General features: G+C 41.9%; 1 protein-coding gene across 2 annotated transcripts in view; it reads left to right on the top strand.

The window, feature by feature from the left end:
- Positions 1–18996, top strand: part of IRAG2 (inositol 1,4,5-triphosphate receptor associated 2) — a 1414859-nt gene that overhangs the window by 627648 nt on the left and 768215 nt on the right. For both annotated transcript variants that reach the window (XM_086920312.1, XM_086920307.1), the window contains exon 14: positions 16491–16631. In XM_086920312.1, the coding sequence (XP_086776438.1) occupies positions 16491–16631 (141 nt within the window). The remainder of the gene's footprint in view (positions 1–16490; positions 16632–18996) is intronic.

Raw genomic sequence — 18996 nt, 5'->3', positions numbered from 1 at the left:
AGTTATCCATTTACCCCAGGGTGCCCACCTACCCCTGACCCTACCATCTTTTTAACCGTGGACCCAATCCAATCAACACAGAGCTCACCAGCATCCTCAACACCTCTATCTACGCAGCACCTTTCCCAGATAGACGCAAACATGCAGAAGTCAGACACCTGCTAAAGAAGCCCTCAGTCAATTCCAGCCACCTCAAAAATTACCTACCAGTCTCTCCCTGCTGCCATACTACACCAAAGCACTCCAGGAACTCAGCAACCAACAGTTCATCGAATACCTGGAACGAAACCACTTACTTGATACGTCACAATCTGAATTCCATGCCAACCACAGAATTGAGACTGTGCTGATTGCCGCCACAGACTACATTAGATCGCTCCTCAGCCATGGAGAAACCATGGCCCTGATCCTCCTTGACCTCTCTACTGCGTTCGACACCATCTTCCACCACGCCCTCATCGATAGACTCCGCAATGCTGGCATACAGCAAAATGCCCTGAAGTGGGTCGCCTTTTTTCTTTCAGGAAGCACACAGCGAATCCGCCTACCTCCCTAGCAAAATGGATGAGACAGCTGCTTCAAACTCCACTCCAAAAAAACAGAGGTACTGATCTTCAGAAAGAACAGGTCTGCATGAGACCACAGCTGGGAGCCGCAGAACTCGGAACACCCAAACCGATAGACCATGCACGCAACCTTGGCATAATCTTAGACAACCAACTTGCCATCAAATGACAGTCAATGTAATCACCTCCTCTTGCTACCTCACCCTTGGCATGCTCTGCAGAATCTTCAGATAGATCCCAAACCACACCAGGAAGACTACCATACAGGCCTCTGTCACCAGCCGCCTCGACTACAACGGTCTATATGCTGGAATTTCCACCCAGCTCATTAAGACTCCAGACCATACAGAACACAGCAGGCAGACTCATTCTCTACTTCCCCAAACAGACCGGCATCACCCCACACCTTAGAAACCTCCACTGGACAGCACAAGGAGAAGAGGGGTCCTATTTAGTGATGATCGATCCTTGACGTGTGACAGTAGGACTACGTCCCACTTTCTCCCTGATATCTGGAGCGAATAGATGAACCTTGGGATTTCCCGAAGTGTTACTTTAACAGGACAGTTAAGTATACACAATAATCCTAACCTAGGAAATAAACTGCAGAGAGGATAATATGGGATCTACATCCGGAGTAATGCCATATAACCCTATGGGGCCAGAAGTATAGGCAAGAAACCGGTCTATGATATGAGGCGGAGATGATGGTAGGGACGCTAATTCCCTTTGTACACCCGCACAAATATATTTTTTAACCCTATCAGTAAGGACTCAAGAATAAAATAGTATAGACGGTACCCTACTAGACAGTTTTAACCTTAATCACTGCCTCTGCATAAACAGATCCCTAGAGTTTTAAAAAATATATATTTTTGCGCCCCACCCTACATGTTTGCCTGTAGCAGGGTGTAGAAGCATCCCTATGATGAAGCATACCACTATCTAGTGAGTTAGGTCAGTATTAAAAACCTTGTGGGTTTTCCCAGAAAATAAACTACTAAAAATTACTGAATTCTAAGGCCTTCCCCTCTTTATGTGAGTGGTTAGACATTTTGAAGGAGAATTAGGGAAGGTTTGTTTCCTCTCGTCCCTTCTTTTAAGAGTGTGGTCAATGCCAATCCAGAAGAGATTCCATTTCAAGATCCTCACGCACACATACAAAGCTCTACACAGCCAAGGATCATCCTAAATCAACAATCAACTGAGCTTCCACCTGCCCACAAGACACCTGAACTTGACCTCACTCACCCTCAAACTACGTCGCACATCCATCGCAACCTCAGCAGGGGCCGCTCCTTCTCCTACATCGCTGCCAAGATATGGAACAACCTGCCCGTCCACTTTCATACAGCACCCTCTCTGTCAGAGTTCATAAAAAATCTCAAGACCTGTCTTTTCGACAGACTTTGCACCCTCAGCGGCCAGATACCCCTGGGGGTGACAGTGCTATGCTATACAAATGCCAATTGGTTAATAGACTTGTGTAGTTTCCCTCTATATTAAGTACTCAGATACTTTTGAACTTTTCATTCAGTGTTAATTCTACGGCATTTAAGTCGCACCTTATACGGTAATCGCAGTCTATAATCGTGGTGTTCTAATGTGATCGAATTATAAACATCATTTGCAATATATTAAACACACATTTCAAAGTTTTATGTTAAGTTTGTGGACACATCAACAGTTGCATATCAATATACTTGTCAGCATCAACATTCAGGTTCTAGAGTATGCATTTGAATCAGATAATCAACTGTGACATCAAACTTAAGATCACAATCCCGCTCCACACAAACCTCATTTCCCAATACTTATGTCTGTTGGGTTGTTAATTTTAGGGACCTACTCTGCATCACCAGGAGCTCAGGCTTTCTCTCTCCAGGTGTCTTAATATGAAGCATTGGTTCTCAGAAAGAGCATGGTTTAAATGCAGAAGCGACTAATGACCACCTGAATACCAAGTCTCATGAGACTGCTTAATATGCCAAGCTCTCTCTGGGCTTAGACAGTGATAAGGAAGCAGACAGTCATAGTGTGTTTTGATCTGTGTTGTCAAGTTGATGCCGGTCGAGTTGTGGGGAAGAGTCAGAACAATTAATCTTCCTTTGTGCTGCATGAAACCCCAAACATTCTTTTTTTTAAATGTTATTTATTTTGCCATTTTACCTTTTATTTTTATTTACATACTAGTGCTTGCACATGCAACATACACACACACTATCTCTCACGTAAACACATGAGCAGGCACATGGCATACATTTAAAATCTTTTTTTCCTTATCTCAACTGACAGGGATAGTCCTATTCCAGTTTTTTTGCAGTCCATTTTTTATCACACTGAAAGTGGATAATACACTATTAGTGTAATAAAAAATTCACTGAAAAAAGGAAAGTGGACCCTCGTAGCTTTTGATGTCACACTTTTGATGACCTGCATAAGGTATGCGGCATCTGACCTTGTGCCCTCTGTTTTTTTTTTGGTTTTTTAAAAATTATTTTTTATAAAGAATACAATCACAACTTCTGTACAGGGTTAGCATAGAATGAGTAGTATTCATTTACACATTGATGTTTATATAGCTAGCCCCTTCGGTCTATAATTTGAGAGCAAAAGAAAAGGAAGGAGAGGACATAAGGATTAGTGCTGAAAAGGAGGAGATATAGGACAGACACGGAGAGAAAAACAATAGCTGTACATTACATTTTGGCATCAGTCATACATTACATCTGACATACATCCAGGATGTTTGAGTCCGCATGTAGGCCCAACACAGCTTTGGGCCGAGGGCCAATACATTTCCTGGGCATCCTATCGATTTATGGGGGCTCATAGGAGTCTAGGTAAGTGTCCGGAGCCTCCCACATTCCTCTGGAGGACGACTTCCAGAGTGAGGACTGTAGCGCAAAATTGTCCGCTCCTCTGAGATGCGTGACCCAGTTGATCCAACCTTTGTAGTTAGTCCTGCTTGCGTCTTTATAGTTATTTAGGACCTTTTTCACAGCTGCTGTCAGTAAAAGCTCCATTAGGTCCCTATCTTGTTCAGTTCTCAATTTTGTGCGTATAAATGTAGTGGTGAGGTTGGAGAATTCCATTGCTAGTGTGCATTCAAACATATTGTTTATGAAATCAAAGATTTCCCCCAAAATACCTTGAGTGTTGGGCATTGGAAGATGAGGTGTGCTAGATCCCCCTTCCCCTTGCTACAGTTCCAGCAGAGCGCGTCCTCCCTGAGTCCTAATGAGTATAGTCACGCCAGGGTCCAAAATGCCTTGTGAAGTACCCAAAATTTAGTTTGTGCCAGTACTGGGGTAATCTTATTACGTGAAGCCGAGGACCATAGTGTTGCCCATTCCTGTTCGTTGAGTGGCGTTTTAGATTGTTTCTCCCAGTAGGTGACTGTCTTTTTATCAAGTTTAGGGGTTTTGGGGCGCAGGAGTTTGTAGAGCTGGAAGACTTGGGTGTCCTAGTTTGTTAATCTTTGACACATATCGGAAGATTGAGGGTTGGGGGGTAGATAGTTTAGTTTTTGATAAGGACGATCTTATTTTTAGAAACTTATAAAGTTCGATGTTGTTTAAGTGATGTCTTGGTTTGAGGCCTGAGAATGTAATGAGGTAGTCCCCATTTTCCAGTTGGTGCGTGTAGTAAATACCTTGCTCTATCCAGGTATCGAAGGTAAGGCTTTTCCCTTTGTACTTTACCTTGCTATTAGCCCAAAGCGATTCCATTTTAGAGCCTTTGATACTAACCTCTATCTTCTTGTCTACTTTTAGAAGTGCGATTTTTGTGTTTTTAAAGATAGGTTTGGATGAGTGGGGATAACTATTTGTTGTTAGTAGGGCCAGTGAGTTCAGATTGTTCAAGATGGCTTTCTCTGCCTGCGGCAATTCTGGAATATAGTCGGCCGACATTAAGATCCAGTATGAGCCCTGTTTTGCTAGAAAGGCTAATTGGAACACCCAGTCTGCTAGATATACCACTCCTTGGGTCTCATCCAATCTTAGTTTTCTAATGCTTATCCTTGCCTTTTTTCCATGCCAGAGGAATTTACTGAACATGATGTTGACTTTCCTGTGGAAATCGTCTGTGACTAGGAGTGGGAGCATACTAATCAGATAGTTAAACATTGGAGTGATCAACATTTTGATGGTTTTGATTCTTCCCCACCACGTAATGAATTTGGGGGACCAAGAGTCTAGAAGTTTCTTAACTTGTTCTAGTAGTATCTTCTCATTGTAGTGTAGTATGTCTATTAGGTCGCTACCGAAATATATGCCTAGGTATTTAATGTGCCCCGTCTGCCAGTCCAACCCCGAGTCACCTAGAATGTCTTTCGTGCAGTGAATGTTTAGTGGTTTACATTCAGATTTGTCCTTGTTTCGCCTATAGCCGGACAGCCCGGAGTATTCCACTATCGTGGTCATCAGTGCTCTGATTGAAGGTTTCGGCTGTTCCGTTAAAATCAGTATATCGTCTGCGGCTAATTTTATTTCTACTCCATTGATCTCGACCCCTTTTATGCTAGTTTTTATATCCTGGATAAGGGGTTCAAGGGCCAGTAAGGATAGCGCCGGCGACAGTAGGCATTCCTTGTTTCATGTAAATGGGTCAGCAAGTGTGCCATTAACTATGATACGGGCTGAAGGAGCACGGTATAGGGTCAAACTCATTCGTATGAATCCCTCCCCCAAGTTGAAGGATTGCATGCAACGCTCTAGGAAGGCCCAGGAGACTTTATCAAAGGCCTTTTCGGCATCTAATGCTATAGCTACTACCGGTTCTGGTATAGTGGACACTTGTTCCAATATGTGGCAAAGAAGTCTGGTGTGTCGTTGGACAGCCGGTTGCGCAAGAATCTGACCTGGGAGTTACCTAATATTTTGAGAACTGTGTTTAGTCTAAATGCCAAGATCTTGGCATAGATTTTACAGTCCACATTGATGAGGGATAGGAGTTTGTAGTTTTTTGTGATTGGCGGTCTTTACCTTCCTTTGGGATGACAATTTTATTGGCTTCTGACATGGATTGTGGAACTTCCCCTTCTTCTTCAGCCTGGTTATAGACCTTTTTTATGGTTGGTTTGAGCTGGGTTGTGAAGGTCTTGTAGAAATTGGCTATACACCCGTCTGGCCACGGAGCTTTATTTTTTTTAAGTGATTTGACTGCCATTTCAATTTCAGCGAAGCTAATTTCCTGACCTAGCCTGATTGTGTCTTCGGTGCTTAGCTTCGGAAGCCCGATTCTGTCTAGGTATTTTGTACAGGCCTCTTGGTTGAGGTTCTGGTCATTTTTGTAGAGCTCTGAATAGAACTCTTGGAATGTCTTTGTGTCTAGTGTGGGTTTTGTTGTTTGAGTCTGTGATAGATGAAACCGCAAACAGGTTGCGTTTGTGCTTTAGGTAGGAGGCAAGAAGTTTCCCTGCTTTGTTGGCTTCGCATAAATTAAGGGCTTTGCACTTGTTAAACCACAGCCCTGTTCTCTCGCTCAGGATTTTGTTATATTCGTATTTGCTTTGTGTTAATCTTGCCAGGAGCTTGTTGTCTTGTGTAGCATTTACATGGGACGATTCTAAGCTCTTGATTTCCTGCTCAAGTTGATTTAATCTCAGGTTTCTATTCTTGTTTATTTTTGACTTGATTCCAATTATTGTGCCTCTGACAGTTGTTTTAGGGCATCCCAGGGTGTGTTGACGATAGTCTCCGGGGAGTCGTTATGGCTTAGGTAGTCCGCTATGGCGTCCTCTATCTTTTTTTTATTATTCTCGAGATGTGTTCGAGATAAGTATGTAGTCTATCCTGGTGAAGGAATTGTGTGGGTAGAATAGTCCTTAGTATTGGGGTGCTGTAGGCGCCATGTGTCTTTAAGATTCTACTTGGACCAGATGTTTTGGAGTGTAGCGTGCAAGTTAGTGGGGTGGTATTGACAGGAGGATTGTCTGTCCGTTATGTGATCCAGTGAAATGTTAAAATCCCCTGCCACCACCATGAGATTGTTTTGTGGGAAACTGTCCAGCATGCGTGACACCTCTGCTCAGAAGGATGGGTCGTCTGCATTGGGGCTGTATATGTTCGCTATGTTTATCCGCTCCTCCTCCCTCCTCAGATGTCACTAGAAGCCTGCCCTAATTGTCGTGGGAATGTGAGTCTATTATTTTTGATCTTCTTTTAGATATTAAGGTCAACACCCCTTGATTCTTTTTGTTGGCTGGTGTTCATGCCATCTGTGCAATCCAATCGCCTCTGACTAGTTTGGCATCCTCCATAGATAGCTTGGTTTCCTGTAGGAGGGCTATATCGCCTTTAGTCTTCGCAAGATAGTCTAATATCTTCCGGCGCTTAATAGGGTGATTCAGACCTTTGACATTGAGGGACACTATGTTGAGGTCCGTTGACAGCGTGAGTGTGTTGAGCCATCAGCTATAGTGTGGTTTGGTGGGTCTGTATGCCCAGTACTCAGGTGTGTCTATCGGGTGCATTCTCGTAGGGTGCGTGTCTAAGTCCCCCAGGTAAGTTGCCAGTCAACAAATGATTCCTACCAGTTGTGTACAATTGGTTGGTCTCACGCATTTGCTGACTTTCAGAATCTGCCAGATACAATTTGCAGTGAAAAGAAAGGTGTGAAAAAGAAAAAAGGATAGAAAATACAAAAGGCAGAGAGCTGAGAAACCCTAGTGCGTATTTACCCCCACACCCCCACTCCCTCTGCCTGTAAATACTCGTATGTCAGAGGTGCGATGGCAGGATTGCCGTTTCGTCTCTCGGAGAGTTGCTGTCGGGTAACTGACGTGCTATACTCCCATGCAGACATTGTTGCCTATGATGCATACCTACAGGGCGTTGTGGGTAGAAACCCTATACAGTATGTGCTTCCGGTGGTTCCTTGAGATTGGCTTCTTGAAGTTTGCTTCCTAAAGTTTGACTCTCATCTTTGCAAAACTTGTAGAGGGCTGTTAGCGACTCGCTGATGCCTATTGAAGCAAGCCGAAACGAGGTGGATGTTGCATTGTTATTGAGGTAGATAACGGTTGTAGTTCTTGGTAGCTTGAGGTAGGTATGTTTGCTGGTTCCTTCTTGAAGCATCTACCTTAGATCTGCTTTTCACCCGATGACGGCTCAGTCGACTGTCTTCTTTTGGCGGAGTCGGGTTGTGACGTTTCCATGTCTAGAGCTGCTGGGGCGTCCAGGAAGGTCTCCTGCTCCTTGGGATAGGTGAAGAAGTGGTGTTTGCCTTTGTCTGTTATCTTGAATTTTGCAGGGGCCACAAATGAGAATTGGAAGTTTTTGCTCCTGAGCCAGTCGTGTAAAGCAAGGAAAGCCTTCCAGGTGTCAACAGTGGGTTTAGAGCAGTCTTGTGTGAGGATGATGTTGTGCCCTTTCCAACTGATTTGGTGATTTTTGCGGGCAAAGTTAAAAATGTCCTCCATATGCTGTAATCTCAATGGCGTGCAGATGATAGGCAGTGCTGATGAAGTTGTTGAAGATCGGGAGGTAGAAATTCCGGGGAGTTGCTTCCCACAGCTAGAAGTTATTCCTGCTTTGGTTTTAGCTACATTATTCCAAATGTTTTCTAAAGTTAAATCCGGTTCCCCCTGGACGCGGCCCCCATTCACATGCTGCGCATGGTGCGGGATGTCATTTTACCTGTGCTACTGGAAGTATTAAATTCTTCTTTGGCAGCTGACCAAGTGCTCAGATCATGGAAACATGCCATGATAAGAGCACTTCAAAAAAAAAAAAAACGCCTTAATCCTGACGTATGGGGCAACTATCGGCCGGTCTTGCCCCTCCCCATGACCAGTAAAAACTTAGAGAAATATGTAATAGAACTCTCTCTGAGTACTTTGAAACTCACTCGATTCTGCACACTTCCCAGACAGGTTTCCAACCAAATCATGGAAAAAAACCAGTCCTGTTAGAAGTAGTGGAGGAATCACGGAAAATTCTCGACCAGGGCGGCTGTGGCAATTATCCTGCTTGACCTGAGCTCCGCATTCGATACGGTCAATTACAGTATCCTTTTCAACAGAATAAGAATGATCTGAGTATCAGAAAAAGTTATCTCCTGAATCAAATCCTTTCTGCAAGATAGGTCATAACCGGTATTTGAGGGCAACCACACTTCAACAAGGGTTCCATTTACATGTGAAGTCCCACAGGGCCCCTCATTGAGCCCCACCCCATTTAATCTTTATCTAAGGCCCCTTGCGGAGTTTGCGCTGCCATATGGAATCCATATTATAACTTTTGCAGATGACACCCAACTAGTGTGCGCATTAAGCCACCCAAAGGAGGTGCCAGCTAATCTTGCTTGGGAACGGTGGCCACATGGATTGACCAGTCGTGTCTCAAGCTCATTGGAGAAAAAGCAGATCTAATGATCCTGGGCAACGGCTCCATCTCTACGGCTGGCTTGAGTTGGCCAAATTGTCTTGGCCCGTCGCCAAAGCCCAAAGAAAAGATTGAGTCTGGGATTTTGGCTGGAGAGGGCGCTCAAATTTGACCATCAAGCAGTACAATTAGCAGCCTCATGTTACGGCATCATTAGACTGATGTGAAAATTTCTTCCACTTTTCCCTGAATCTCACATAAGATTATGGTAATTCCCTCTACCTGGGTACTCCAAAGTCCTCAACAAGGAAACTGCAAGTGGTGCAGAATTGTGCAGCCAGGTTGCGTCGCAACATCCCTAAAGCACACTCGGCCAAGCCGGCATTAAAAGAGCTACACTGGCTACCAATCAAGGAACGCATAATTTTCAAGTCATTATGCATAGCACACAAAACACATTGGAGTATGGGCCCTAAAATTAACCTCTCACTTATAGCTTTCCACCACCCGTCGAGAAGTTTGTGTTCAGCTAATTTGTTCCTGACGACTGTACCCAAAATCAAGAGCACGTTCTGGAGGCCAAATCTTCGCCTATAACGCTGCAAAAAAATGGAAGACACTCCCCATCAATTTCTGCTCAATGACCCACCATCTCTTATTTCGGAAATAACTAAAAACATGGCTTTTCTAGAAGTGACCTTTAACTGTATCTGACTGCCTGCTGTCGTAAGCGCTGGGATGCCTAAGGTTAGCCATGTGCTCTATCAAATGTTAATTAATAATAATAATAATAATAATAATAAACCATCTACAGGAGCCTGGAGACTCAGAGGTCCCCGATTTAGAGAGGGCAGTGTTGCTATAGCGACATAACTTGCTATACGCCTAAAAAATACTCTCCTGTAAAGTCGCTTCATCCAAACAAGTTTGTAGTTCTAGTTGACATGCGGAAGCAATCTCTACATTAAATGCCTCCGAGATAATCTTGTACCATTTTAATCCCCAACCTCGATCCATCAGACTAGCTGGTACTTTAAAAGAAGAATAACCCTATTTTGGCTTCTTCTCCCCCCTAAAGGTGGCAAGGAGATTTTGGTTCCTAGCAATGTTCCACTCCACTGAGAAACTGATCAGAGGGGCATATACACCTCCTGAAACATAAATGTAATCAATGAAGGAACTTCTCCAGGACCCCTTAAAAGTTGGGACACTGTTTTCAGAGTTCAATACATGTAAATTCAGAAGATTAACCAAATTGTAGCCTTAAGCCAGGTCATTCATCAGATCCACCCTGGACCCTATATTATAGATGAACTTGGTCCTCTATCAGTAACCTGGTCGGATAAGGAGTTTAGATGGCAATCCCTGCATGGATGAAAATGAATCACCCAGAATCACCAAAGCCATATACAACGAGGGGCAGGGAATAAAATCTTTTTCAAATTCTGCAAGAGCCAACACCACATCGTAGGACTCTATGGCATGAATCACATTATATGTTCACACAAATAATCCTTAGTTTGTATTAAAAAGAAAGAACGCACAAACGATGGGGAGAATTGGTAATAACCTCTTCCATTTTACAATTCAAGTTCAATTTAATAAAATAAGCAATTCTCCCCCTCGCTCTTCCAATAGATGGGACGCATTTGTGGTAAAGATAGCATAATCAGCCAGGTGCATGAGATGGACCATGTCTCCTGCATGCTGATAACGTCATAAGCATCAAATGACTGACGCCAAACAGTGTCATCAAATTATCCCTGTACTCCTGCAATATTCCAGTTTATGACCCGAAGCTCCTTATCAGTGGTTAACACTCGAAGGGTCAAAACTAAAATTCTCCTGCCCAATTCATTCCTGATCATTTACCCCACTCAACAATTCGAAATGTTTGCCCCAACCACCCCACTCTTGGGCCATTATGATCTCATCAAATAGCTATCAATCATCATGAAGGAGAATGGACACTTGTAACTACTTAACCGTAGGTTAAAATGAATCACCCTCATAAACGCAGTGTCTATAGTGCGGTATATATCTTTTATCCGCCCCACACTCTTGTTACGGCATTGTCATTGGGTGTCCAAAAACGTGCTATATGCCAGCCTCATCCAGAGGCAACCCCTGGTTTCGGTAGTAGTGTCCAGAGAAAAAATAGGGGGGCACCCCAAAACAGAAGATTAGGTAAGGAATCTAAAAAACAAAAACTTCACCACCAACGAATTTTAATAAAAAAGGTGAGGTTATGTTATTAAAATGTTCTTGGTATAACTTGAGGTCAAGTTATTGGATCTCTTTATACCATAAATTTGACAAAGTCAACATGTTTCTGCTCCATACTGCCCAGCCGGGTCTACGGAGCATTCGTCAGGACAAACATAACATACAACAAATTGGTTACTTACACAACTTGTGTAGTAATTCAAAAAAGTGTTTGTTTTTTACACTTGGTTTCTAGCTTGTTCAGGTTTCCTGAAGGGGAAGCAGAAAGAAACACATTTTATATGATGGGGGTGCAGCTATAGCACTACATCAATTCTCATATTCGAGATTTATCGCCAAAAACTGTGCGTTGTGTTCAGAAAAGTGGTACTAATTTGGGAAAATCTGTGTTTGAGTTACTCACAAGGTAAAATCATATTTACAAAATACGTAAACTTTCTGCGTATTAGTGTATGGTGGTGGTCTCTCTTAATGAAGCCTCACAGTTATTTGTGTGTCAAATAACATAACAGTATCTTATTTAGGCTAATTGCATCTTGAATTCATAATGAGATTGTACTCGTAGTATATGCCATGGGTAGCAACGTTACTGCGGATAGATCGTGTACAGCTTAGCTTATTGTATCGACATGTGTGCAGTTTCTTTTCTCTCAGTATGATATTAGGCCCACTATCAAGATGTGTCTGTCAGAATGACCAGTGTTGGTACTCTGTTTTAATCGAGAAAGTAATAATAACATATAACCAAATAGGTTGAAGTTGCCGCGTATTTAAAGTGCCGCTGTCCATTTAAAAAAAGGGGGGGTGCTCGCGGTATGTCATTCTGCCAAATGTATACGTGACTATACTCTTGGAGTCCAAATCAACAAAATATTTTTTGCCATTATGCTAAAAAGCGTGATGTACGTTCTTACGTTCGAATGAACATTTTTGTATTTGGAACCGAGTAGGCAACATAAATGTAATAATGGCCCTCGTACTCTATCCTTTCTGCCGAAAACCTGTCGCTTCAACAGGGAGCGTTGGGACTCACTGGTCCCAAACTGGTGAAGGCGAGAGGAGAAAGGTTACTAGACATCGATCTTACCGCTTGCTGGAGCCGCTACAGTTGAAAGCGGGACGTCATTCTTACCAACACGTGGGGAGGTTTCCGTGTCTTGTGCTTGCTCTGCCCCTGGATACCGGGGGCTCATTTCCTGTTGCTAATTACTAAGCATGCAAGATAGAAAGCGGACTAGGTTCAATTCAAAATTCTAAACTTTATTTAGTTACGGGGATCTGGTCGCTCTCTCGGGCATGGATATTTGATATGGCCATTGTGAGATGAAGAAAATGTAGAGAGTGAAGATTCTTCTTTTTGCAAATAAATTCAGAAAAATCTAATTAGTAATGTCACTCTTTTAGAGCAGAATGTTTATCTTCATTATTGGTAAAGTACCACCTTCTACACCGAAATATCTGTTTCAAAGCAGTTTTTTAGGAAAGAAGGGCTCAAACATTGTTAAAAATGGAGCATATGCAGTTCACACTGTGGTGAATATCGATCTAATTATCAGTTGCAACTAGAGGGTTGTAGGAAGTATCTGGATTGTGTCACTCTAATGGCAGTATGGTGTTAAGCTGATGTGGCTGTAAAAATGTTTCTTAAGGTTTCTCAAGATTCTTATGCAAATTGATGCCACAGTATATTATTGTTTAAGCCTATTAGATGAGTCTGTAAGCGGTCCACCCATCTCTGCTCTTTTTCAAACAGTATTTTCTCGGCATTCGTGGTCTTGTCAGTGAGTGTTTCTAATACTGTCCACCTCAAATCTTCCCAGTCATGACCGACTTCAATTAAATAAGAACATAGCTTTGTAGTATTCTTTTTGAGTCTGATGTTACTCTTGTGCTCTCCAATTCTCGTTTTAATTTTTCTGCAGGTCATTATTATATATTTTTTGTCACATGGACACCATATCATATACACTACATGAGTAGAGTTACAGTTCGTATGTTGCCTTTGGGTCCAGCTGAGAGACTCTGTAAGTTGTAATGTTTTGGTCGTGGTTGTGAGTTTACATACTAAACAAGTACCACACGGGTAATGGCCGGTGACAGGCATCATGTTTCTAGTTTGTGTGAATTTCTTTCTCCCTTGCACTGGATGGGTATGTACCAACAGTTCCTTGAGATTTTTTGTACGTTTATTAGAAAATCTGGGTTTCGGCCAGTTGTATTTGCCAGTAGCAAGGATACGCCAGTTTTTGTTGACCAATTTTTGTATGTCATATGTCGCAGGACAGTAGGTAGTGACACATGTTACTAGGTCAGGGGTTAGTTCTTTTGTATTGGATTGGAGCAGGCACTCTCGTAGTTGATTTTTTGCTCTCTTTCGACACCTGGAAATGGTAGTTGGCGTGTAGTCTCGAGCTCAATTCTTGTGCTTGTAGCTCATAGTCTGTTGTTTTACTGCAATTTCTGTTTAGCCGTAAAAATTTGCTGTAAGGCAAATTGTCCCGTAAGGGCTTTGGATGGTAACTTTCATAAGACACGACTGTTTTTTGCCGTTGGCTTGGTGTATGTTTTTGTCTCCATTTTGCCATTCTCGATAAAAATTGTCAGATCAAGGAAATCCAGTTGGGTATTGTTCGATGTAAAAGTGAACTTTAACCACTTATCTCTCCCTTTGAGCCATTCAATAAATAGACTGAGATACTTGTCTATGTGCCAGGTCAGTAGGATATAGTCTATATAACGTTTCCAGTAAATAATACTGGAAACGAAAGGGTTGGTATCATTTAGTACAAAATGACTCTCAAATTGGCTAACTTAGAGGCCTGCCACTGAAGGGGCAAAAGCACTGCCCATGGAAGTGCCATGGCATTGCAAAAATAGATATCCATTGTATTCAAAATAATTTTCTGTTAGGGCTAGACGGCAACATTCCAGCACGAAATGTCTGGGAGTATTGTGAGTCCAATCTTCCATGAATAGCAGAGCTTCTAACATCTGGAGAGTCTCCTGTTGTGGAAGGCTAGTGTAGTGCGACTCTACATCTAAGCCTACAAGTAACATTGTGTCAGGATCGAAGCTTTAGCCAGATATTTGGATTAGTAGTTCGCGAGTATCCTTCAAATAGGTGGTTTTTTTTTGTACCAATGGTTTCAAATACTCATCAGCAAATTTGGACAATGGTTCTAATATCGAACCAATACCCGAAACTATCGGGCGTCCTGGTGGTGGAAATTTGTTTTTATGAGTCTTGGGAAGTGAGTAAAAGAACGGTGTTTTGGGTTCTTTAGTTAAGTAATCTGCTTCTTTCTTAGAAATCCAAGTGTTCATTTCTGCTTCATATATCATGATTGCGATGGTATTCTGTAATCTTGGCGTCGGATCGATCAAAATCCTTCTATAGAATTTTGCGTCGGACAAGAGTGCGAGGCACTGTTGATTGTATCCTTCCTTCTCTAGGATTACTATGCCTCCCCCTTGTCTACTGGTTTGATTATTATCTTTTCATTTCGTTGTAATTCCTCTAATGCCAAGCGTTTCTTTTTGGTTAGATTCTGGAAGGTTCGGCTCTTCCTTTTGTCCAGAGTATCTATTCCCTTCAGTAGTTCCTGCTCAAAGGTTTGTATTTCAATTGGGATAGAGCTATTTGGTGGATTGAATGTGGACTTATTGCATAGAGAAGTGTCGCCCTCATTTCGTACTGGTTCCGCTCCTGAGAAAAAGGCTTTTTTTAGGTTCCCTATCTGATGTTTTAGACTTACATTCATATAACGCTAAATTATTTGATCTTTTCATTGCAACTGCTTTCAAAGTAATTTTGTCTTGTTGGAAGGATAATACTAAATTGTCTGTGCATACATGGTGGAATTTCATATGTGATGAGCATAGAATTGCAATTGCTTCTTCTTCTTCTGTCTCTTTCAAAATTAAATCTGATCTTACCTGGCTGCCTTTCTCTACCTTCTTATCTTCTTATCCCCCTCCCTAACCTTCCCTCCTTCTCTCTCTATCCCCTTTTTTTTTCTTTTCTTCTCTTACTTTCTTTCTTCCATTTTCTTCCTTTTCATACTTTCTCTGAACCATTTTTCCTCTCCATCTCTCTCTCATTGTTCTCTCATATTGGTTCTGATTTTTCTTATGCTGTACTTTTTTCTTAAACAAAATAAAACTTTACTAAACTGAAATTTTTTAAAGAAATTTCACAAAATAGTGTGATACCCAAGCACCACATACATACACATCTAAAACCCTTCAATGCGATTTAATAGCTGCGGAGAGTATTTTCTTGGTGTACTTAAATGACTTCATGCACCACATATGCGCCACATATGCACCACATATGCACCACATATGCACAATGCATTGTGGTACAACTAACGTAGCCTTTTGCTACCTTGCAACAGTTGTTCCTTGCAAGCCAGCACAGTGACCCCACTTAAAGTCCACTGTGTTCCCAATGAAAACTCATATACTAAATCAGTTGTGCATCACACACCCAGTAAGGCCACACAAATTCCACAAAATTGAGCAATGGCAAAGCCACATAAACTTGCAGCACAACAGTAAGTGCCGCATCCTCTCCTCATAGATGAATACATTCAGGACTTCTGTATCCAGAAGGCTCGGGCAAGGTGCAATAAAACACACCAACTAAAATAAAAAACACCCCACAGTCTATTGATTACCTTGACTGCAGTGTAGTTGCTTAGGCATATATACACCTAATGATGCACGCATAGATTGCCTGAACTGGATGACCTCTTTCTGTGTACATGACTCCGCTCGAATTCACAAGTGTGAGCCTGGGGGCTGCTAATGAAGTGACTTCTTGCCAGAATGCGTAGCGTGGACAGGAGGATGAAAGTGTAGATGCCAAATCGCTCATAAGAAACACCTCACACCAGCGCATCTGAAGTAGCTGGGGATACAGGATCAACTGACCTATTGAGAACTCCAGAACCGCCTCCTTTGTAAGTTACCTCAAATTCTCCTAAACAAATGTTCATCTGTACATCGGGTCATACAACACGGATTACAACGCGCCCCCTCACATTAACCATGAATGAGCGCGATGGAACCACGGCAGCGAGAGCTCCGTCCATACGTCCCGCACCCTCGCATCTGGGAAACTCACTTTTTTTTAACAAAAAAAAGTTAATGGGAATATGCAGTCTATTAGTGCAAATTAAATGCCCACCTAGTTTCTTTACCATAACTGGATACAGTTCCTCTTTATTTTTCTTGTGAACATTTTTTTTCTTATGAAACTACTTTTAAACTTAGTTTTTACTCCTACTATGAGGTACTCCTTTTAGTTTTTTTCCTTTGTAAAGGTTTGGCACTTAATAAACTTGTCTTCTGTCTATTTTTTCAGACTAATGGTGGAACTATGAAATTTGTTTCCAACGCTGTGTCGCCCTTGGACGAAACATTTGACCATGAAGTACTTCTGCTCCTGCAAGGACCAGGGCCCGAAAAAGCAGCAGTAGAGTTTAAAATGATTATACAGAAACTGGTACGGCTTCTTTTTGCCTCTGTTCTAAAAAGCTGTTTCTAGAATTTACCCTCCAGGCTGGAAAAACAGCTGCTGAGCTTATATGCGATAGCTTTCATTAAAATGTTGTTGTTGGAATTGTCACAAAGGCTGTGAAACGAGATACTCATTGTAGTACGTTAGTGATCCAGAACAATGCAAAAAACACTGTTGTTCGTAGCAGTAGGGGTGACTCTGCCACACTGGGTGAAGAAACCACCTTCTAGATCTTGAAACCTCTAGAAACTCTAGTTTACCTTTCCCCTCACTGTTGTCTTTCCTTCAGCGGCATACTGTCGTCCGATACCAACAGATTTTCCCTGCTTGCCCACAATCTGTAATTATGCTATATATATATATGTATGTATGTATGTATGTATGTATATATATATATATTCACTGAAAAAACCATAGGTTTCACACCAGTTATAGTTAGCTGGAAATTTTACTGATATAAAACCATTGAAATTCCCACATTATAGTTAGATGGACTCACTATAACTTGCGCGTGCAATGCACTGCTGATGACGTCACATATTACATCACTCATGACATGGTCAGTGACATCACTCATGACATCACTGATGACACCATCCAGTGAATGTGTGTCTTTCTGAAAAATAAATATATTTTATATATGTATATGTAAAAGTTGATGGAAGAATAAATGTTTAAATAAGTGTCTAAATGGATGGTTTTTAAAAATTGATTGGTTAACTGGCTTATTAAGACATCATCAGCAGTGCATTGCACGCGCAAGTTATAGTGAGTCCATCTAACTATAACGTGGGAATTTCAATGGTTTTATATCAGTAAAATTTCCAGCTAACTATAACTGGTGTAAAACCTATGGTTTTTTCAGTGAATTTAATAGGTTTTTTAAATGCTAATTCCTAACTATAACTGGTGTGAAACCTATGGTTTTTTCAGTGAATTTCATAGGTTTTTTAAATGCTAATTCCTTTGTATATCGAGTTTCTAACCTTTTTTTTTTTTTTTTACAATTTGCTGTTTTTTTTAAAGTATTCTTTTTTTTTTATATAATTTTTTTCTTTTGCGCTCTGGGTGCGCGCTCCGGGAAGCTTTCAGCTAAGCTCTCCGGTAAGCTTTTCCGTGAGCTCATCTGAAAGCGCACCCAGAGCGCAACTGTCGTTCGTGAAAAAAAAATATGAATGAAAAGTTAATAATGCAAAACATTTCGTACCATACAAATAAAATTAGTTTTTTTTAATAAGGAAAATGATTATGCATTTCTGTAAAAGTTTGATGATGTCACTTCGGCGCGCAACGTAAGTGCCCTCGGAAGCGCCTACGTTCGCGGCGCGTAAACGCACGCAAAAGCGCCTACGATCGCGCCACGTTTGCGCCCCGGAAGCGCCTACGATCGCGCTGCGTAAACGCACCGGAAGTGCTCCGGAGCGCGCAGCGTAAACGCGTCGGGTCATGTGACCCTAAAATAACACTTTTCATTGGTTGCTAACAGTTTTTTTTTTTACAATGAATGAAATCCCCACCCATTTCCTTCACTTCTTCTTTCACTTTTGTGACTGAAAGACCTGCCTTTTTGCTCTTGCATATTTCTTGGATAATCATGGCTGCCAGACCATCCAGCAGTGAAGATGAGCCTGAATTCATTGACGAAGAGCCTCCTCAGCCGAAGGTCAAAGAGCATTTCATCTGGAAATTTTTTAAGTTTCCAGCAGACCAGAAAAAGGTGAATGCACCAAAAGTGGAGTGCAGGATCTGCAAACAGGTCCTGTCACGGGGTAACCCCCCAAAAAAGTACTCTTTTGGCAACTTTACCATGATTCGCCATGTGGAGAGGAGGCACCCCCAGAATTTTGCCCGGGAAAGTGTCAGGGCTCTGGCACAAGAGGTTCCCAGAGATGGGGCCTCTACATCAACCGGAGGAGCAACTTCTTCTGGGAGAGAGCAATCGCAGGAGCAGGTGGCAAACATACAACCTGCATTTAACCATGGGGTCGTCAAATGCAGATACTGCAATCAACTCCTCACCTATGGGGAGCAAAGTGTCCTGCTCATGGTTCGAGCATTGGAGAACCATCGCTGCCCTTCCCACCCCTAATTTTTTTGTTTTCTTTTTGCTCCTGTTGAGCAGTTTCCATTCCCTGTTTTTGTTCCTGTTCAGTTAAAAGAAGAAAACCAAAAGTTCTTTTCAGAACTACCTCCAATTCTCATCAAAGAGCTATATTCTTAAAAAAATGAAGAGTAAGTGAAATATAGTGCATTGATAATTGAAAGGAGAATGAGTAAGAAAGAACAGAAAGGTATGAGAGGTGAAAGGAAGTGAAGTAGGAGGAATGAAAGAAGGTGAGTGTTAGAAAAG

Source organism: Lissotriton vulgaris, chromosome 1_1 (assembly GCF_964263255.1).
Source record: "Lissotriton vulgaris chromosome 1_1, aLisVul1.2, whole genome shotgun sequence".
In the NCBI taxonomy this organism is placed as follows: domain Eukaryota; kingdom Metazoa; phylum Chordata; class Amphibia; order Caudata; family Salamandridae; genus Lissotriton; species Lissotriton vulgaris.
The sequence above is the reverse complement of the archived record's forward strand: the minus strand, read 5'-3'. Positions and strand labels throughout refer to the sequence as shown.